The 18966-nt window shown below is 36.1% G+C and overlaps 1 protein-coding gene across 2 annotated transcripts in view; it reads left to right on the top strand.

Annotated features, from left to right (window-relative positions):
• Positions 1-18966, top strand: part of RBBP8 (RB binding protein 8, endonuclease) — an 87953-nt gene that overhangs the window by 47778 nt on the left and 21209 nt on the right. For both annotated transcript variants that reach the window (XM_032421381.1, XM_032421382.1), the window contains 6 exons: positions 6096-6271; positions 8242-8346; positions 12189-12286; positions 13929-14038; positions 15442-16324; positions 16407-16530. In XM_032421381.1, coding sequence (XP_032277272.1) covers positions 6096-6271; positions 8242-8346; positions 12189-12286; positions 13929-14038; positions 15442-16324; positions 16407-16530 — 1496 coding nt within the window. The remainder of the gene's footprint in view (positions 1-6095; positions 6272-8241; positions 8347-12188; positions 12287-13928; positions 14039-15441; positions 16325-16406; positions 16531-18966) is intronic.

Here is an 18966-nt window from a genome sequence, read left to right as displayed (position 1 = left end):
GACGAGGAGAGCAGGCTATAGGATCAGACTGAGATTATCAAACATTCACGTATGAAAATGTCAACACTTTCCAGTTTTACTCCTGTTGCATGTTGAGGTAAGGCTAGAACATACATCCACAATCTCTTATATATGATTCTAAAACCCAAAAGTTTTTTTTTTTTTTAAATGGTATTCACAACCTAACCTCACCTCAACTCACAGGATGCTATTTATATGGTCCTTATCGATCCCATCTCATGTGAGCATTCCTGTGCTTTGCTGTAAAGATGGCAATGTGCTTGACTACAGGATGACGCCTCGGGCTCCGCTGGGGCTGTTATGTAATAAGCTGTATATGCTCCGTGTTACCCTTCACGTTAAAAAAAAATCTGAATTCCGAATCACATCCGGTTCCAAAGATTTCAGATAAGTGATTGTTGTGTTTTGTAAAGTGATTTACATGTAGCCTATGGTATTCTGAACACCTCAGCCTTGATATTTATGAATACCAAAGATAAACAAGATAATGAGCATGTAGAGGTTAATACAGGGTTAGAGAGGTGAATGCCTCCAAAACAAGGCACATAAAAGGAATAGAAACTGGATAATGTCATTTGCTTGGTGAAATATGAATTCGAATTCATTCAAACTAATTCTAGTTTATTTTTAGTGTTCTAGAAGTCACAATTTTTTCTGTTAAAGCTCACGGGTATTTTAGAAAAGAAATAAAAGCTAAGTTTGAAATTACAATAAAGATTAACCATATAGATGTGCTTCAAAATATGCATCTTTTATTTCAGACGTGTCTGAATCAAAACAGTGTAGGGGCTTATCTAGTGTGTCTTTAAGTTCTCTTCTGTAATTTAAGATAGTTGTTCTCGTAAGCCAACCTCTTTTGTAGCTTGCTCTCCTTAAACAAATTTACTTTTGCTTGGCAGTTTAAAAAAATGGCAAGTATTATCTTTTCTTTGACTACCTAAACCACTGTAACATTATGCTATTAGTCCCTGAAATCCCTCTGAACTTTAGAAAAAACATTTGACTTATACCTCTGCTTATTAAATGCAATAATTCTGACCTCAGCTGGTTTTGATGTTACAGATAACTTATATGGTAGGACGGTTATTTAGTGACACTATAGTAAGAAATGAATTCAGAAAAAATTTGCTGTTACAAAGTTTTTTAAAAATGTGTGTGCATATACATATACATTTATTCAACTCTACCAGTCACACAAAGCAATAAGCTAAGTGTTGAGGTCATGGCTCTTTCTGTTTTGGGAAATGGATGTACTGGATCAGTGAAGGTCAAAGCAGTCCATACACTCAAGGACTGTAAGATTAATTTCATTTTCACTCTTTTCCAAACTGAATTCCTTATATAACTTCTTTAATAGCCATTGTTTGAACACTTCTACTATAAATTTAATCTCTCAAGCCTGTTTAATTTTAGTGAGATATTATTAGAAAGTTCTTTCTAAGTTTGTGTAGAAATCAGTCTACTTAGAGGTTATTTGTTGATTCTGATTTTGCCAACTGGGAGCATCTGGGACAAGTTTTATCCCCTCTTCTACTTCGCATTCATGAAGACAATTGTCAGGGCCCTCCTGAGTCTTACTCTTCCTTAGGGAAATTATCCTCTGTTCTTTAACTGTTCCTCAGGAGGCATTTCTTCAAGACTTCAAAGGACCATTTCTCTTTAATGTTTTAGTTTGTCAATATCCTAATTAAGAACTCAGTATTCTAGGGGCACCTCCTGGGTGGCTCAGTCGGTTAAGCGTCCATCTCTTGATTTCGGCTCAGGTCATGATCTCAGGGTCCTGAGATCGAGCCCCATGTTGGGCTCCGCACTCAGCAGAGAGTCTGCTTGAGATTCTTTCTCTCCTTCTGTGCCTCCTCACCACACACGCACTTGAGCACACGTGTGCGCTCTCTCTTAAAAAAAAAAAAAAACAACTCTGTATTCTAGGTGTGGTCTGACCAATAGGGCAATCATGCCCTCTCCATTTTTCTGTATCTTTTTACTTATATTAATGTGGTCACAGCACATAAATATTACTGGTTGTTCCTTATTGGGCTTACTGTGACTAGAACCTTGAAGTCAGAGTCTTTCCTATCCTATATCCAATATACTTGTAGATATATTGTTTTAGATAAAAATACAGGACTTCAGAGTCATGGCTTCATAGTAGGTTGTTGAAGAAACCTTATACCACTTAGTCTGCTCCTTCATTTTAAAAGAAGAACACTATTGATTAAATACTATTTTCTGGGCATTGGACTATATCTTTACATATATTACTTCCTTTTCACAGCTTTCCTACCAAAAAGGAAGTGGGAAATTACAGTACCATACTTTATAGATATGGTAACTAAGGTTCAGAAAGGTTAACTGACTTACCCAATGTGACTGATAAGTGTCAGACCAAGCATTTGAACCCAGGTCTACCTCACTTCACAGTTTGTATACCCTTTCTTGTAGTTCTGTGCTAAAGCATCCTCAAAACTTTACCTGCCTGTGTAGATGGCAGAGCTTGGATTCTCTCTCTTCTGATTCAGTTCAGTGAGGCTTATAATCTCTCATTTAACCTGTTGTATTTTGTTTTGTTAGATTTGGCCCATTATTCCAACCCCTGGGGGTCTTTCATATGTTGATTTTTTCCTGCCATGTATTAGGTTAGCTTTTATTCTCAGCTTTATGTCTTCCACAAATTTGATGTGGAATCAATTTTGATTGATTCCATCAATCATTAATAAAATGTTGAGCAAAATCAGACTGAGGATGGAGCCCTGAGGCATACTACTACATATTTCTTTCATTATCATTCTTCAGGAGATGATATCAGGAGATATCGCATGCCTTCCTGAGAGAGCTACATATACAATAAAACATTCCTCAGAATTAAAAGTAGTTTTACTTGAATTATTCATATTATAAACTTATACTGGTTCTAAGAGATCACTAGTTTATATTTTAGGGATCTTTTCCCTTTTTTTGGAAATCAGAATGTTTAAGTAAACTTGATGGCTATAACTGCTCATTGAGTTTAAACTATGTTTTAACTAAGTTCTTTAGAGAAGAAAAGCTGAACGTTAAAAACTTTTTTGTAGATTCTTTACAGAGGGAGACCCTGAATCTTTATAGGTCTTGAGAAAAAACAACTAAAGTTGTTTTGAAAGGAATTTAAGGGAAGGCCAACAAATAAAACACAATCAAAAAAATTTTACTCTTTTGCTGGTAGAAAAGTAGAAGAAAGTTGACCAGTGTGCATAATTAACTAAATCTACAGCATGAACTTTTAATGTTTCTCAAAAATCAGGGAGACCCAATGCTTTATAGAAGAGACTTGGTTAATACATGGAAGTTGTTTTGGGTTTTTTTTCCCTTTTATGACAAAAGCCAATACTTGTTTACTTAGTTTAGACACCTCTAATTAGATCTAGAGGTTTGGGGGGTTTTGTTTTTGTTTTCCTTTTGTGATCCCCACTACTTATAGATTGACTCTTCCAGGAATTCAATTTCTTGTGACTCATTCATGTTCCAGGTTGAATTTTCATGACTAATAGGCAGATAGCCTGTGACGTTATTAGTTAAAGCAAGGTCAGATAGATTTCACACTCCATTAATTTATAAGGCTTTCTCATATGACCTTATCTTACTCTGTTTTTACAGAATAAGACAGTTAAAAGTAGATATTAGCTCTAAAGATTTTCTTCAGTATAGAATATAGGATTATAGACTACAAGTAAATTGATATTATCCAGGAAATTAAGATATAAATCTGTTAGGAAAAATTAATCTTGTAATTTTTTTTAAATCTCTTGGTCACAGTTTATAAAATTCTCATTGCTTTTTGTTTGGAAATAGTATTACAGATTGATAATGAGTATAATAGATAGACTGGTTTTATCACATAAAGCCTTAAATGCCTGACAGACTGGTAAGAATTGGCCACTAAGGTCAGTAATCATTTCACATGGGTAAGTCAGTTGAGTTCAAGTTAATTAACTATTTAGTCGATAACCACAATTCAGTCCAAACCCAGTCTTTAGGTGCCATTGGTCTTGAATTGAGTTGGGCAAAAATATATGCCTGAAATCAGCACAAATTTATTTTTCTAATGGAATCTGGGAATCTCTCATATTCATTCATTCAACAAATATTTATTGAGCATGTACCAAGTGCCTGCTGTTGCAGACACTTGATGCATCAGTCCAAACCAAACCAAAGATTCTTCATCCTCCTAGAGCTTACATTCTGGCAGGGGAGCAATAGACAAATCAATTATATTCTATATTTGAAAGCCATAAATACTGTAGATAAAGTAAACAGAGCAGAATAACAAGGAACAGGAGTACCTAAGGTATGGGAAGTAGGTTACAATCTTTTTTTTTTTTTTTTTTAAGATTTTATGTATTTTAGAGCATGAGGAAGGGAGAGGGGCAGAGGGAGAGAATCTCAAGCTGTGCTGAGCACAGAGCCAACGTGGGGCTCAGTCTCAGAACCCTGAGATCATAACCTGAGCCAAAACCAAGAGTCCAGTGCTCAACCAACTGAGCCACCCAGGCACTCCAGGAGGTTACAGTTTTAATTAGCATGTTCAAGGTAGGCACTGATGAGAAAGTAAAACTTCAGCAAGGACTTGAAGGAAATGAGATAGCTAAGTGATATCTGGGGGTGAGCATTCCAAGCAGATGGAAGAGCAAGGAACCTAAGGTGGGCTTCCTTGAGGAAGCAAGGGTGAGTGGAGTAGAGTGTAATAAAAAAATAGATCAGAGAGGTAATAGGGGGAGGGGGACAATTAGATCATTTAAAAGACTTTGGCTTGTGTTTTCAGTGAAATGGGGAGATATGGCAGGTTTTAATCAGAGGAGTGACACAATATGACTAAAGTTTTAGTAGAACTTTTCTGACTATGTGTTAAGAGTAGATTGTAACGGGGCCTAGGTAGAAGCAGTGGTGGAAACTCAAAGTGTGAATCCTACTTGTAGTCAGTTATTAGTCTCAGGGTCTATACTAAGGATAACACATTGAGTGCTTCTCAGTACTGTCCTGAGAATCTGGCTGCCGGGATTTAAATCCTGCTTCTGTTACTTTATTTTTTAGGAAGTGACTTAACTTCCATATCTTCATTTTCTCATTTGTAAAATGAGAGTGATATTAATAGCACATACAGTTGTAATAATTAAACTGATGCATGTAGCACTTCGTGCCTAGCAATATAAACCTCCAACAAATGTTGTAGTTATCATTGTTAGTATTATTCATCACCCTGTATTTGTCATTTGCCAAGTCATGTTGATTCAACTATCACAGTATTTAACATTGGCCCCTTCCTTTCCATAGCTATTTTCAACATTCTAATTCAAACCCACAGAAACTCTTGCCTGGACCATGGTAGCCACTGCCGAATTGATTCCTTGCCTCCTTTCTTTCTGTCCCAGTCCGTGTTGCAGTCTTGCTGCTCGATTGTCACATTACTTCCATGCTCTAAAACCTTAATTTACTCTTTTCCTCTTGTTTTCTAAATTATGCACACACTTAATCAAGGCTGTTGTTCATGTAGTTACAGCTTGCCCTTCTCTAACACCAGGTGCAGAATATTGGATGCCTTTTATTCAAATGTGTGCATCCTCTGCTCGTTTTTTCTGCCATTTGAAGTTCTTTTCATTTCACCTCAAGGTACCCCAACTACACTTTGTACTTCACTTCTCACAAGAGTATTCCCCGCTTGGTACTCTAATCATTTGAATAATTCTCTAATCCTTGTATTAATTAAATGCAAGGAATTAGGGGCACCTGGGTGGCTCCGTTGTTAAGCGTCTGCCTTCAGCTCAGGTCATGATCCCAGGGCCCTGGAATTGAGCCCTGCAATGGGCTTCCCTGCTCAGTAGGGAGCCTACTTCTCCCTCTCCCACTCCCCCTGCTTGTGTTCCCTCTGTCGCTGTCTCTCTCTCTGTCAAATAAGTAAATAAAATCTTTAAAAAAAAAAAATGCAAGGAATTACATCTTTTACAGCTTCATACCTGTGTTCTTTTATAAGTCCATACTAGGGATGTTTTAATAAATATTTGTTGAATTAATTTTCTTTCATTTGTCATTATTTGCCTTAGAAATGATCAGCAGCACCAAGTGGCAGATCTTGACTCTGAGGAAAATGTTATTCCAGATTCACCAATAACAGCCTTTTCATTTTCTGGCATTAATCGGCTACGAAGAAAGGAGAACCTCCATGTCCGATACATAGAACAAACACATGCTAAACCGGAGCAGTCCGTGTGTACAAACGGTAAGGATTGGAGTTTTATTTTAGTTATCTGTTTTTGTATAAAAAAGTTTTCTGCTATGGTGAGTTTTTCTGTTCTTCCATCTAGTAGAAGGAAGATAACCATTGTTAGGGAACTTACGTCACAACTGTAAGTTTAACTTCCATTGGTGAGGTGACTGGGAAGGCATTTTCTGCCTATGTTGTGTATAGGCATGCATTACTTATCTGAATATGTAAATGCCCAGCATTTTATAAATGTAGTTTATAGGTTTTTCTCCTTTTATTTAAAAAATATGCCTATGTCTATATCTGAGTGGGATTAGAAGGAAAAAGGGAAAGGAACTTAATGTTAATTTTCACCTGTTGTGTGCCAGGTAATACACTGAGTGATTCGAGTGCGTTATTACCAAATTTTAATTCTTCTGACAGTCTTGGAAGGTAGCTGTCAGTATCTTCATTTTATAATGAAGAAAGGTTTTGCTCCTTGGAGGGGTTAAATAACTGACTCAGGGTCACCTGTCAAGTAAGTAGGTGAGTCAGAATTCTAATACAGATCGCCCTGGAGCTAAATTTTTATACTGTCCATGTCTTACCACAGCTACTCCTACCAGTAGCTTTAACTGGCTGTTTTTGTTATAACTTGTAGCAATTGATGATAACCAAGAAATGGCTTTATAAAGTATCTACTTTGTGGCTTATCAGTGGCATATTTCTACTTCCAAGCCCACTTACCATTTCTGCTAAATACTTTGGAACTGCCTTTGCATATAGCCCTGAAATTTATCATGTGATGTGATACAATGATTATTTCTTTTAATATTGATATGAAATAAATGGTAAAGACTTTCACTTTTAACCTAAATTGTTTGTAACAAGGAAAGCATTTGGAGGGAAGGGGTGTGCATATTTCTAGAGATAATTTAATAATATAAATAAACTGTTGATAGTAGCTATGCCTTTAAAATAATAAGTAGATCTTATTCTTTGATACTGGAAAATTAGCACTTTTTTTTTTTTCCATTTTATATGAGCTTGCATCACCCTCTAGTGGAAAACAAAAGAAGTGTTATAAATCTTACATTTAATTAGGAACAAAAGTAAAATGCAAAATCTTGAATCTAAAATGAACTTTCTTTGGCCTTTTAGTCTGCTATCTGACAGAATCACTACAGATAAGCCTCTACATATTGGATCATGTTTAAATATATCTGTCAGAATACCTAAAAAAATCACAGCAGTTTTCTTTATAAGGAAAGTCTTTTTTTATATCTTGTATAAATGTTTCTGGTTTATTTCTTCATCATATGAGAATAACCTGTAACTGTTTTAAAACTTAATTTGTCTGTTTTAGTCTTGCTCGGATCATTTTTACTTGGAATCTAAAATTTTGGTTATAAAATATAAGATCGTTTTTGAGCCATGCAAATTATTTTAAAACATTTAATGACTACTTGGTCTTCTTCCCTTTCTAACTACCCTTGCTTATTTTAAAGTTTATGGTGCATTATAATATTTTCTAGTTATAATTAATAAAAGTCTATTTCCCTTTACTTTGTCCTTCTTTTGGTTTTCTTTAAATAAAATCCTTAAACATTGGAATGGTTTCAAGTAAAGCATGGTTTGATATTTCCTTCCAGAACATAAAAACTCTAAAAACAAAGATTGTTGAGATATATGATGTGGTATTCATTTTAAATGAGCCTACTGATTTGCAACAAATACACAAGGAAAAGAGGTGTTAAAATATTAGAACTCTAGGGTACTTAGGTCAGAAGAAGCTAATCTGTTCTAGTCCTTTTCTCTCCCACAGTCCTAACTTCCAGCTTTGTTTCTTAGTGAAATTAAAAGAATGAACTTTTAGAATATGAAAATTTTATCAGTAAAATAACACTTCTAATGCACTTAAAGACAAGTTTGTATTGGTTTATTACGTATTTTGGTATTTTGTATCATAATTGTTTATTTATATTTAATCTCTTTTCTCCCCGTAGAACTGAGAAAAGTTCCAAAGTCTTCAAATCATCCACAACATAAACCTAATGAAAGTGAAATTCTAGTGGCTGACACTTGTGATCAGAGTCAATCCCCAGTGGCTAGTAAGCAACATACTGAGATTTACTTTATAAGTTTAAAATTTGTGGTTACTGGTGGGCAAGAGTGGCCAACAGTCTGAATTAGGCAATATTTTCCATATGATTTTGTTTGTATTATTGGTAAATAGCAGTCTTTTTCATATTGGAAAGTCATGTTATCCTGTTATTAATTCATAGTAACATCCCTATCCATATTAATACACATTGCTAATTATTTTAGGTAAACAAGCTTTCCTGTGCTTTATTCATTCATCCAACAAATACTTGAGTGCCTACTGTATACCAGGCACTGAACAAAACAAAGCCCTTAACCTCATTGAGCTTACAATCTAGTTGAGGGAGAAAGAAAATAAATACATATTAGGTAGAAGCAAGTGTTCTGAAGAATAATGCTGGGTAAGAAGAGATATGAGAGGGCGCCTGGGTGGCTCAGTCGGTTAAGGATCCCAGGGTCCTGGGATTGAGTCCCGCATCGGGCTCCCTGCTCAGCTTCTCCCTCCACCCTTCCCCCCTGCTCATGATCTCTCTCTCACTCGCTCTCTCTCTCAAATAAATAAAATCTTTAAAAAAAAAAGAGAGAGATACTAGAAAGCCTCGCTTTAGAAAGTGACACTTGAGGAGAGATATAAGGAAGCAAGGGAGTCATGTGGATATGGGGGAAGGGACACCCCAGGTAGAGAAGTCAGAGCACAAAGGCCTTGGGACCAGGATGTTGTCTGGTTCTTTATGAGGAACATTAAGGAAGCCTCTGTGGCTAGGGCCGAGTGAGTGAAGGGGAGATTGGTTTGGGCAACTCTGTTCTTTAGAGCTGCTGTTTACTAAGAGGAAAGAGACCAGGAGCGTCAGGTTTACAGAGTGGGAGGTGGGGATAGGGGTGGTTAGAAATCAGAAGTTTGGTTTTGAGACTATTCTGAGATGCTACATAGACATTCAAATAAGATTTTGGATGAGTAATTGGATGTGAGTTTAGAGAGGTCTAAGATAGAGATATGAATGGAAATTGTTAGCATGTAGGTGGTATTAAAGCCAGAAAACTAGATGAGATTACCAAGCAAGTGAATGTAGAGAGAGAAGAGAAGAAGTTCAAGTACTTAGCTCTGGGGTGCTTCATTATATAAAATAGTGATTCTCAGCTCTTTTTCTTACCCCCACCCTAGCCTTTGTAGACATTTTTTTCCCTAACCACTTTTCCATGGAATTTCACTACTACAGATATACTGTATGAGTGTATGTATATAAGTGCTTTATCCATAAAAAGATTGTTTTGCCTTCAGAACCATTTTTCACCTCCTTAAAGGTGGTATTACAGCTGTCTAGATGGTGATTTAGAGGTTGTGAAAATGAGGAGGAACCAACAAAGTGAGCTGCCAGTGAGATAGGGTGGCTCAGTTGGTTAAGCGTCCAACTCTTGATTTCGGCTTAGGTCATGATCTTGGGGTCTTGGGATCGAGCCCCTCATCAGGCTTTGTGCTCAGCAAGGAGTCTGCTTCTCTCCTCCCTCTCTCTCTGTTCTCTGTTTCTGTCTCTCTCTCAAATAAATAAATACATCTTTTAAAAAAAAAAACAAACTGAGATAAAGTAGTGTCCTTTAAGCCATGGAGAGAGGAGGGAGTGGTCAACTGTGGCAGACAGTGCTGATAGGTCAGGGAAGATGAAGACTGAAAATTGACCATTGGATTTGGTCACATGCAGATCATTGAGTGTTAAAATTCGTAACACGAATTGTTAAAAGTGTAATGGTATTCAGTTAGACTGTTGCATGTCAAGAGAAGCTAGCAGAGTAAGCAGAGAGAACACTTGTGAACAGGTACTTCAAGGTGTTTTATGGTAGAGGGGACGGGAGAATGGGACAGTAGCTAGAAAGTGGGTCAAGTGAGGATGTTAAAAGATGGGATATTATAGCATATGCAGCATATTTTTTTAATTTATTTATTTGAGAGAGAGAAAGCAAGCTGGGGGGTGGGAGAAGGAGCAGAGGGAGAGGGACAAGCAGACTCCACTCAGCGAGGGGCCAGACACAGGGCTCGATCCCAGGACTCTGAGATCATGACCTGAGCTGAAACCAAGAGGTGGACGGTCAACCAGCTGAGCCACCCAGGCGCCCCTGTGCAGCATATTTTTATGTTGGTGGAATGGTCAAGTACAAAGAGAGAAATGAATAATTCTAAGGAAAGAGAGGGAACAGTTACTACATCTGTGAAAAGGTGAGAGGAGAGGAGATGCAGAGCCCAGTTGAAAGGGTTGGTCAAGGTTAATCACATTCATTTAATGTGAGTACAAAACTTATGCTCTAAAAGCTAACAAGTCATTTCATAGTTGTGTGTGAGACAGAGAGTATGTGTACATGTGTATAGACAGACTGTCTGGCAAAGGGTCCTGGAGACATAACACTGAGTGTGGCAGATCCTTATTTGTCTACACTCTGGAGCCCTTTCTTGTCTGCTGCTGCCAGGACTTTGCTCCCTCAGTTGTCCTCCTCTCTTATATCTCCACCTTCTCTGCATGTTTGTTCTTTTAAATATATGCATATGTTACCTTCTATCTTTTAAAAATAACCCCTCTTTTTTTTTTTTTAAGATTTTATTTATTTATTTGACAGAGCGCAAGAAGGAACACAAGCAGGGGGAGTGGGAGAGGGAGAAGCAGGCTTCCCATGGAACAGGGAGCCCTATGCGGGGCTCGATCCCAGGACCCCAGGATCATGACCTAAGGCTGAAGGCAGCCGCTTAATGACTGAGCCACCCAGGCGCCCCAAAATAACCCCTCTCTTAATTGTCTCCATCCTTAGCTACAGCTTCTGTTCAAAGCTGAAAAAGTGGTCTGTGTTCAGTAGCTCTTCTGTATTATCTCCCATTCATTGCAGTTGAATCCAGTAGGGGAAGAATTCCACTCTTCACCTCTCCACACCCCAGCGAGAGAAAGAGAGAGTGAGAGATCCCTCACTGGCCTATCTGGGCTTATGTCCTACTATAGTTACATCTTTTGCATTTTGATTTCCAGCAATTCACGTATCTGAACCCTTACACATACTTAGAGTCCTTCCCTCTGTCCCTGGGCCCAGGTGACCTGTCCAGATCCTCTTGTTCTCAAGGGGTCAGCTTAGGCATCACTTGCTATAGCTTTCCCTGATAACCCAAGGCAGATTTAGGAGTTTTTCCTTTATGTTTAAATCACTCCTTATGTACCTTTAATGTTTATCACATTTTATTGCAATTCTCTTTTTTACCTTTCTGTTTCACTTGTATCAGCCCTTAAACTCTTTGAGGACAAGAACCTTTTTTTCTTTTCATCTAGTGCCTAGCACTATGCCTCGAACATAATATGTGCCCCATAAATACCTATTGATTTGTTGAAACTCTGCACACATAAAACTTTGTAAAATACTTGAACACAGGTGATTTCTGTATAAATATGTTTTAGCTTTAATCTTGAAAATTATGCAGTGTTGAAAATCTCTCCCACAAAGTATGTTTTCATGAAAGATACTATAAATATGGTTTTATATTCATGCCATATCTTAAACTACAAGAAATCCATCACAATTATATATGATTTTTTAGGGTTTTTTTCAGTGTCAATAAGAAAAATAATCTGCCCATTGCATTCCATTCATTTAGGAAAAATAGAAAATCTTAGCTGAAAAAATTTGGCAAATGTAAATGCTAGATACCTGCAATTTATTGCCATTTATGATAGATATTTTGGACTTTTTTGCACAGAATTTTAAATTGTCCAGTGCCATCTATAAAGTGGTTCTTTGAGCCTCTTTTTTTCCTTTTTTGTATTTTTTAATACATCTCATTTCTGCAATTATATAATTGTGGGGTTTTTTTTTTCTTATTTAGAAACACATGGAACAAGCAGTTGTCCTACTGATAAGTCATCTTTTAATTTAGCTACAGTTGTTGCTGAAACACTTGGATTTAGTGTTCAAGAAGAATCTGTAAGTAATTGTTTAGTTTGGTGATAATACGAATTAATTGGTGTCCTTTTAGGTCGGTTTTTAGAGAATTGAGCAAGAGAAAAGTTATTTTATCCAAGGATCAAGGGATAAAGGCCTAGAACAAAATTGATATGGTTAGAAAGGCCCATTTATATTATCTGTCCCAGCATCCCAAAAACCTGGAGTCTTTAGAATTCTTCGTATTATAGGTTGTGGGTTGAATCAAAATTTAGGGAAGTGATGGTGGCGTGGAGGGTTTGGCCAACCCTTCCCTGCTTCCTGTATCCTCCCTACCCCTACCTTGTTTTGTCTTACTGAAGACTTAAACCTTAAGGTTGGTGTCAGAATTTATTGGAATTTTTCAGTAGCCTTTAAACTGGGGTTTGTTTTGGAAAACAGGCTGAATTCTTGGGACTGCTGTAGATGCTTTAGTTTTTTGTCCTTAATATGTGCAATCTCATTCTTAGGGATTGGGTCAGAAATTGATCCCATGAATTTCTTTTCATTTTTTTAGTACTTCCTTACATCAGGCACATTCACTTTTTTTCCTTAAGTGATCCCTAAAAATAGAAAAGTTACTCTTCAATTTTAAGTTTTATTTTGATGCAACTTTAAAATAGTATTCCTTTGCTTTAGTCAGTAAATGTATATTTGCTCTTATAAAATTGTCTTACTGTTAAATTCTTAAAAATTGAATTGATTTTTCATTACGTTTGGATTTTGTTTTTGTTCTTTCTAGTTTTAAATCACTCTTCAAGTGGTAGTGGGTAGTTTTTAACCTTTGAACTTCAAATGTGTTTTAATGGTTTCTAATTCCCTCCTACCCATAAACCTGACAAGTAAGTAGTTTATATATTAAATATATTAAGGGAGCTGATCTCTAAAGACATGCTGCTCAAGGTGTGATCCATAGGCCAACAGCATCTGCGTCACCTTAAAGTTTTGTTAGAGAATCTTAGACCCCACTCCAGACCTACTACAAGAGAACTTGTGTTTTCATAAGATCCCCGGTTGACTTGAATGCATGTTAAAGTTTGAGAAGCACTCCTCTCTAAAGGATTCTTTTAAATTCATTTCCTATCAGCATAAATAATTATCTTTATTCCTTTTGCCTCATCTTAATGTGTTTTGGAATTGGAGTTGATGGAGTTTTACATACCAGTAATAGAATGTACTTATGTAGAATAGTAAAATATTGATGGCTTTCTCTCTTTAAACTTAAAAGTACTTCATATTTTTTTTGTGTGGTGAAATGCACATAACATAAAGTTAACCATTTTAAAGTCTACAGTTCATGGCATTTAATACATTTACAGTATTATGCAGCTACCACCTCTCTGGTTCCAAAGCATTCTCATCACCCCAAAATAAAACCGGTACCTGTTAAACATCCAATCCTCATTCCTCACTACCCACAGCCCCTGGCAACCACCAGTCTGCTTTTTGTCCTTAAAGATCTACCTATTCTGGATAATTCATATAAATGGAATCCTACATTATGTGGCTTTTGACAAAGTTTGGCTTCTTTCACGTAGTCTTTTTTGGGGTTCATCCACATCACAGAATATATCAACATTTCATTCCTCTTTAAGAATGAATAATCTTCCATTGTATCTATGTACTTTATATTTTACTACTGAAGGAATCTCAGGGTCCCATGAGCCCTCTTGGTGATGAACTCTATCAATGTCTAGAAGATCACAAGAAACAACCTTTTGAGGAATCTGTAAGAAACAATGAAGACAGTTTAAGGTAATTTGGGGTACTTTGGTAAAAAACTTAGACTATTGGTGAGATCTCATTACAGTGAGTTCTATATAATCAAACTTTCTGTCAGCATATAGTTTGTCATTCTGGTTGTATGTATGTATGTATGTATGTATTTATTTATTTTTTTTTTTTTTTAAGCAGGCTCCATGCCCAACGTGGGGCTTAAACTCAGGACCCTGAGATCAAGAGTTGCATGCTCTACCAACTGAGCCAGCCGGGAACCTGTATTAATTTTTATTTTAAAAAATATCTTTCCCATGAGGTGCTTGGGTAGCGAAATCAGTTAAGCATCCTACTCTTGATTTCAGCTCATATCATGATCTCGGGGTCATGGGATTGAGCCCCAAGTCAGGCTCCATGCTCAGAAGGAGTCTGCTGGAGATTCTCTCTCTCTCTCTCAAATAAATAAATATATAAGTCTTTTAAAAATACATGTGTTCCCCACTTTATGATGAATTGAGGGCCTTTTGCATTACTATGGAGAGATATTATTTTTTAGGTTCTTTCTGTACTTCTATCAAGCATTATTTAAGAGTTTCCAGCCTTGTTCCTCTGCTTCTATAAAGACCCAGTCATCCCTTCTGTGTTTGTATTTCCAAAAACTAGATGTTATATAAAATGCATCTATAAGCTTCAATGAATTTTCAAGATTGTGTTGCATCTCATTTACTAATTTCAGAACATCCACTAATAATACCTATATTTATGTATTGTCTTGCTTTTTAAAAGTGCTTTTGGTTTTAGATGCATATATCATCTTTAATTTGTCATCAAAGTAATTCATTAAAGTAGGTTTTATTACTCCTATTTAGTCGACAAAAATGCGGCTCTACAGAGATTAAATGCCTTATTTAACACCACATAGCTCTTAAGGACTAGAGCCGGAGCTCTTACCTATTCCACATCTTCAAACTTAAACCTAACACTCTTTCTACTATCACAGCTGTCTGCTCTGCTGCAGGCAGGCTGGCTCTTAAGTTATGTTCAATTCTGTAGTAGAAGGATTTTGTTTCTTGAAGTTACTTATGAAGAGATTTCATATTAACAAAAGAATTTGGGTCTCCAGTGGAATTTATTAAAATACGGTTTTCTTATATAGTGAAGTTGTTTAAATTACTTAGGAAAAATATTTATGGATAGGAATATCAAGGTATTGAGATAGATTTACGGTATCATTTTCCTCTGCTTTTTGTCAGCCAAATGAAGAAAAGCTGACAACTCTACCCTGTTTCAAATGTTGGTTAATCATCTGAGTCTAATACATGGCTAAGACCCTTACTATTAATAATTCTATATTAGTGTAAGTTTTCTCATATGCTTGTCTTATAATTTTTACCCTATTTCTTTAGTAGGAAGAAAGTTTTACCACTCCTTGTTTTTTTTAGATTTTCAGATTCTACGTCAAAGACTCCTCCTCAAGAAGAATTGACTACTCGGGTATCTTCTCCTGTATTTGGGGCTACCTCTAATGTGAAACGTAGTTTAGGTTTGTCCCCTTCTCTCTTAGAGACTGGGAAAAAACTTCTGAAAACAGCACCCTTCAACAACACTTCTACTTCTAGATCAGAGAAAACTAGATCAAAATCTGAAGATAGTGCCCTTTTCACACATCATAATCTTGGGTCTGAAGTGAACAAGATCATTAGCCAGTCATCTTCAAATAAGCAGATGCTTATCAATAAAAATATAAGTGAATCCAAAAATGAACAGGATGGTTTTGATCACATTAAAGATGCTGTCACTGATAAAGACAAACATGCGGTACCCCTGAAATCACTGGGAGGCAGAACATCCAAAAGAAAGAAAATTGAGGAAGAAAGTGAAGATGAAGTTAGCTGCCCCCAAGCCTCTTTTGATAAAGAAAATGCCTTTCCTTTTTTACTGGATGGTCATTCTTCTGTGAATGGAGATTACGTGATGGATAAACCTCTAGATCTGTCTGATCGATTTTCGGCTATTCAGCGTCAAGAGAAAAGCCAAGGAAGTGAGACCTCTAGAATCAGATTTAGGCAAGTGACTCTCTATGAGGCCTTGAAGCCCATTCCGAAGGGCTCTTCCTCAAGCCGCAAGGCCTTGAGCGGGAGCTGTGTGTTAACCAGAGATTCCCCAGAGGAGCCCTGTTTACAGGAGTGCATCTTCCAGTCCTTGGGTAAATCATCTCCAGATAATAAAACACCATTACAAATCAAGGAAGAAAATCCCATCTTTAAAATCCCTCTACGTCCACATGAAAGTTTGGAGACGGAGAATCTTTTCGATGATGTGAAGGTTTGTGTTAAATGTTCAAGTATTTTTATTAAAATGGTTGTTCATTATTTCATCTAGATGCTAATAATTCTTTCTGTTTAAGGGAACTGATTCTCATGAGCCAGTAAAAATAGCCAGGTCAGTCCGTGGAGCATGTGAACTTACATCCGTTCTTCAGTTAAATCCATGTAGAGTTGCTAAAACAAAGTCTGTACAAAACAGTCAAGGTATGTTTACTATAAATAGTATTTCCACTCTTTTTTAATGATCTCGAGTGTTACACAATATACATTCTTTGGATATATTGAATTGTTTTAGGAAAAACATTTCTTCCTGCATATTTCTGTGCTTACGGGATGATTCCCACTGGTTTCATTTTGCATGTGATTTTCCTGCTCTCCTGCTTTTTGAAAAAATGAATTGAGGTCTTTAATACCTACTTTTTAGGTGATTTTGTGGATTACCTATTTTATGTAATTTCTTATTTTCTTTGCAAAAGCTTTACAAATTTTAAACTATGTGGAGTTTTAAAATACATAAAGTAAAATTTTCATCATCCAAACCTTGTTCCTCACCCCACAGGTAGCCTGTCCTTTTTCTTTGCATTTACATATGTATAAACATATGTATATATACATTTACGTGGGTTTTTAACTTCTTGCTTGAAAACCCTTTTTACTCTTAATTAATAGGTATGTTAATCTTTTCATAATTTTGCTGTGTTTAAAATGAGTCTTTTTGTTTTTTGGCCACCAAATATTTCTGTACTTCCTATGTAGTATTTTTTCTTTTATTCTTTATTGCAAAGTTTTTCCTTTATTCTGGGTTTATTTTCCTTTTTTTCCTGAAGCACATTCTTTAGTGTTCTTCTAGAAGGAAAGAGTTTCAGTCTCTGTATGAAAACACTTTCTTCACTCTCATTTCTGATTTTTTTTTACATTTTTGGTTTTGGGTTTTTTTTTCCTCATGGCTGCTCTAGGGATTATAAACCCTACTTAACCTTTCACAATTTACTTAAAGTTAATATTATGCCACTTTGTGTTCTGTGACTGTGCTTTATGTAGTTGTCATGCATGTGCATATACATTGAAAACTCCTTCAAACAATGTTACAGTTTTAACTTTCTTAAAACAATTTTTGATATAAAAATCACTCATTAAAGTGTACAAGTCAGTTGTTTTGTATACTCAGTTGTACAACCATTACTGTAGTCTGAGTTTAGAACATTTTTATCGCCTCAAAAAGAATAGTACCCATTAAGTTAATATCCAAAATATGTGAAGAACTTACACAACTCAATACCAAAAACACAAATAATTCAATTTAAGAATGGGTAGAGGACCTGAAGAGAAATTTTTTCAAAGAAGGCATATGGATTGCCAACACACATGAAAAGAGATTCCACATCACTAATCATCAGGGAAATAGAAATTAAAACCACAATGAGATGTCACTTTATACCTGTCAGAATGGCTAAAAGCAAAAACAAAAGAAATAACAAATGTTGACAGATGTAGAGAAAAAGGAAGCCTCATGCACCATTGGTGGGAATGCAAATTGGTACCGCTACTGTGGAAAACAGTGTAGAGGTTCCTCAAAAAATCAAAAATAAAATTACCATATGAGCCAATAATTCCACTACTGGGTATTTACCCAAAGGAAATGAAAATACTAATTCGAAAAGATACATGGACCCCTATGTTTATAGCAGCATTATTTACAGTAGCCAACATATGAAAGCAACCCAAGTGTCCATAGATAAATGAATGGATTTAAAAAAGATGTGGTTATGTATATACAGTGGAATATTACTCAGCCATAAAAAAGAATGAAATCTTGCCATTTTGCAACAACGCAGATGGACTTAGAGGATATAATGCTAAGTGAAATAAGTCAGACAGAGAAAGACAGAAACCATATGATTTCACTTATATGTGGAATTTAAGAAACAAATAAACAGAAGAGGCAAAACCAAAGCAGACTCTTAAATACAGAGAACAAACTGATGGTTGCCAAGGGGGAGGTGGGGGGGTGGGAATGAGTGAAATAGATAAAGGGGATTAAGAGTACAGTTTCTTGATTAGCACTGAGAAGTGTATAGAAATGTTGAATCATTGTATATCTGAAACATATATAACACTGTATGTTAATTATATTTGAGGAAAAAAGTTTTTCTAAGTAAAGAACAATACCCATTAGCAATCATTCTGCATTCCTCTCCCCTCTTCCCCAATCCTAGGCAACCACTAACCTACCCTCTGTCTCTATAGATTTGCCTATTCTGGTGTTTTCATATAAACGGAATCATACAATATATGATATTTTGTGACTTCTTTTATTTTCACTTTTTTCACTATTATAAATAATGCTTGCTATGAACATTGATGTACAATTTTATGTAGATGTATGTTTTCATTTTTCTTGAGTTACATGTAGGAGTAGAACTGTTGGACCATATGCTAACTCTCTTTAACCTTTTGAGGAACTATGTGTTTTCCAAAGTGTCTGTGTCATTTCACATTCTCACCAGCAGCACGTGAGGTTCCCATTTCTCCACATTCTCACCAATACTTGTTGTTATCTGTCTTTTTGATTCTAGCCATCCTGTTGGGTGTGAAGTATTATCTCATTGTGGTTTTGATTTGCCTTTCCCTGATGGCTAC

This window comes from Phoca vitulina, unplaced genomic scaffold (assembly GCF_004348235.1).
Source record: "Phoca vitulina isolate PV1807 unplaced genomic scaffold, GSC_HSeal_1.0 scaffold24, whole genome shotgun sequence".
In the NCBI taxonomy this organism is placed as follows: domain Eukaryota; kingdom Metazoa; phylum Chordata; class Mammalia; order Carnivora; family Phocidae; genus Phoca; species Phoca vitulina.
The sequence above is the reverse complement of the archived record's forward strand: the minus strand, read 5'-3'. Positions and strand labels throughout refer to the sequence as shown.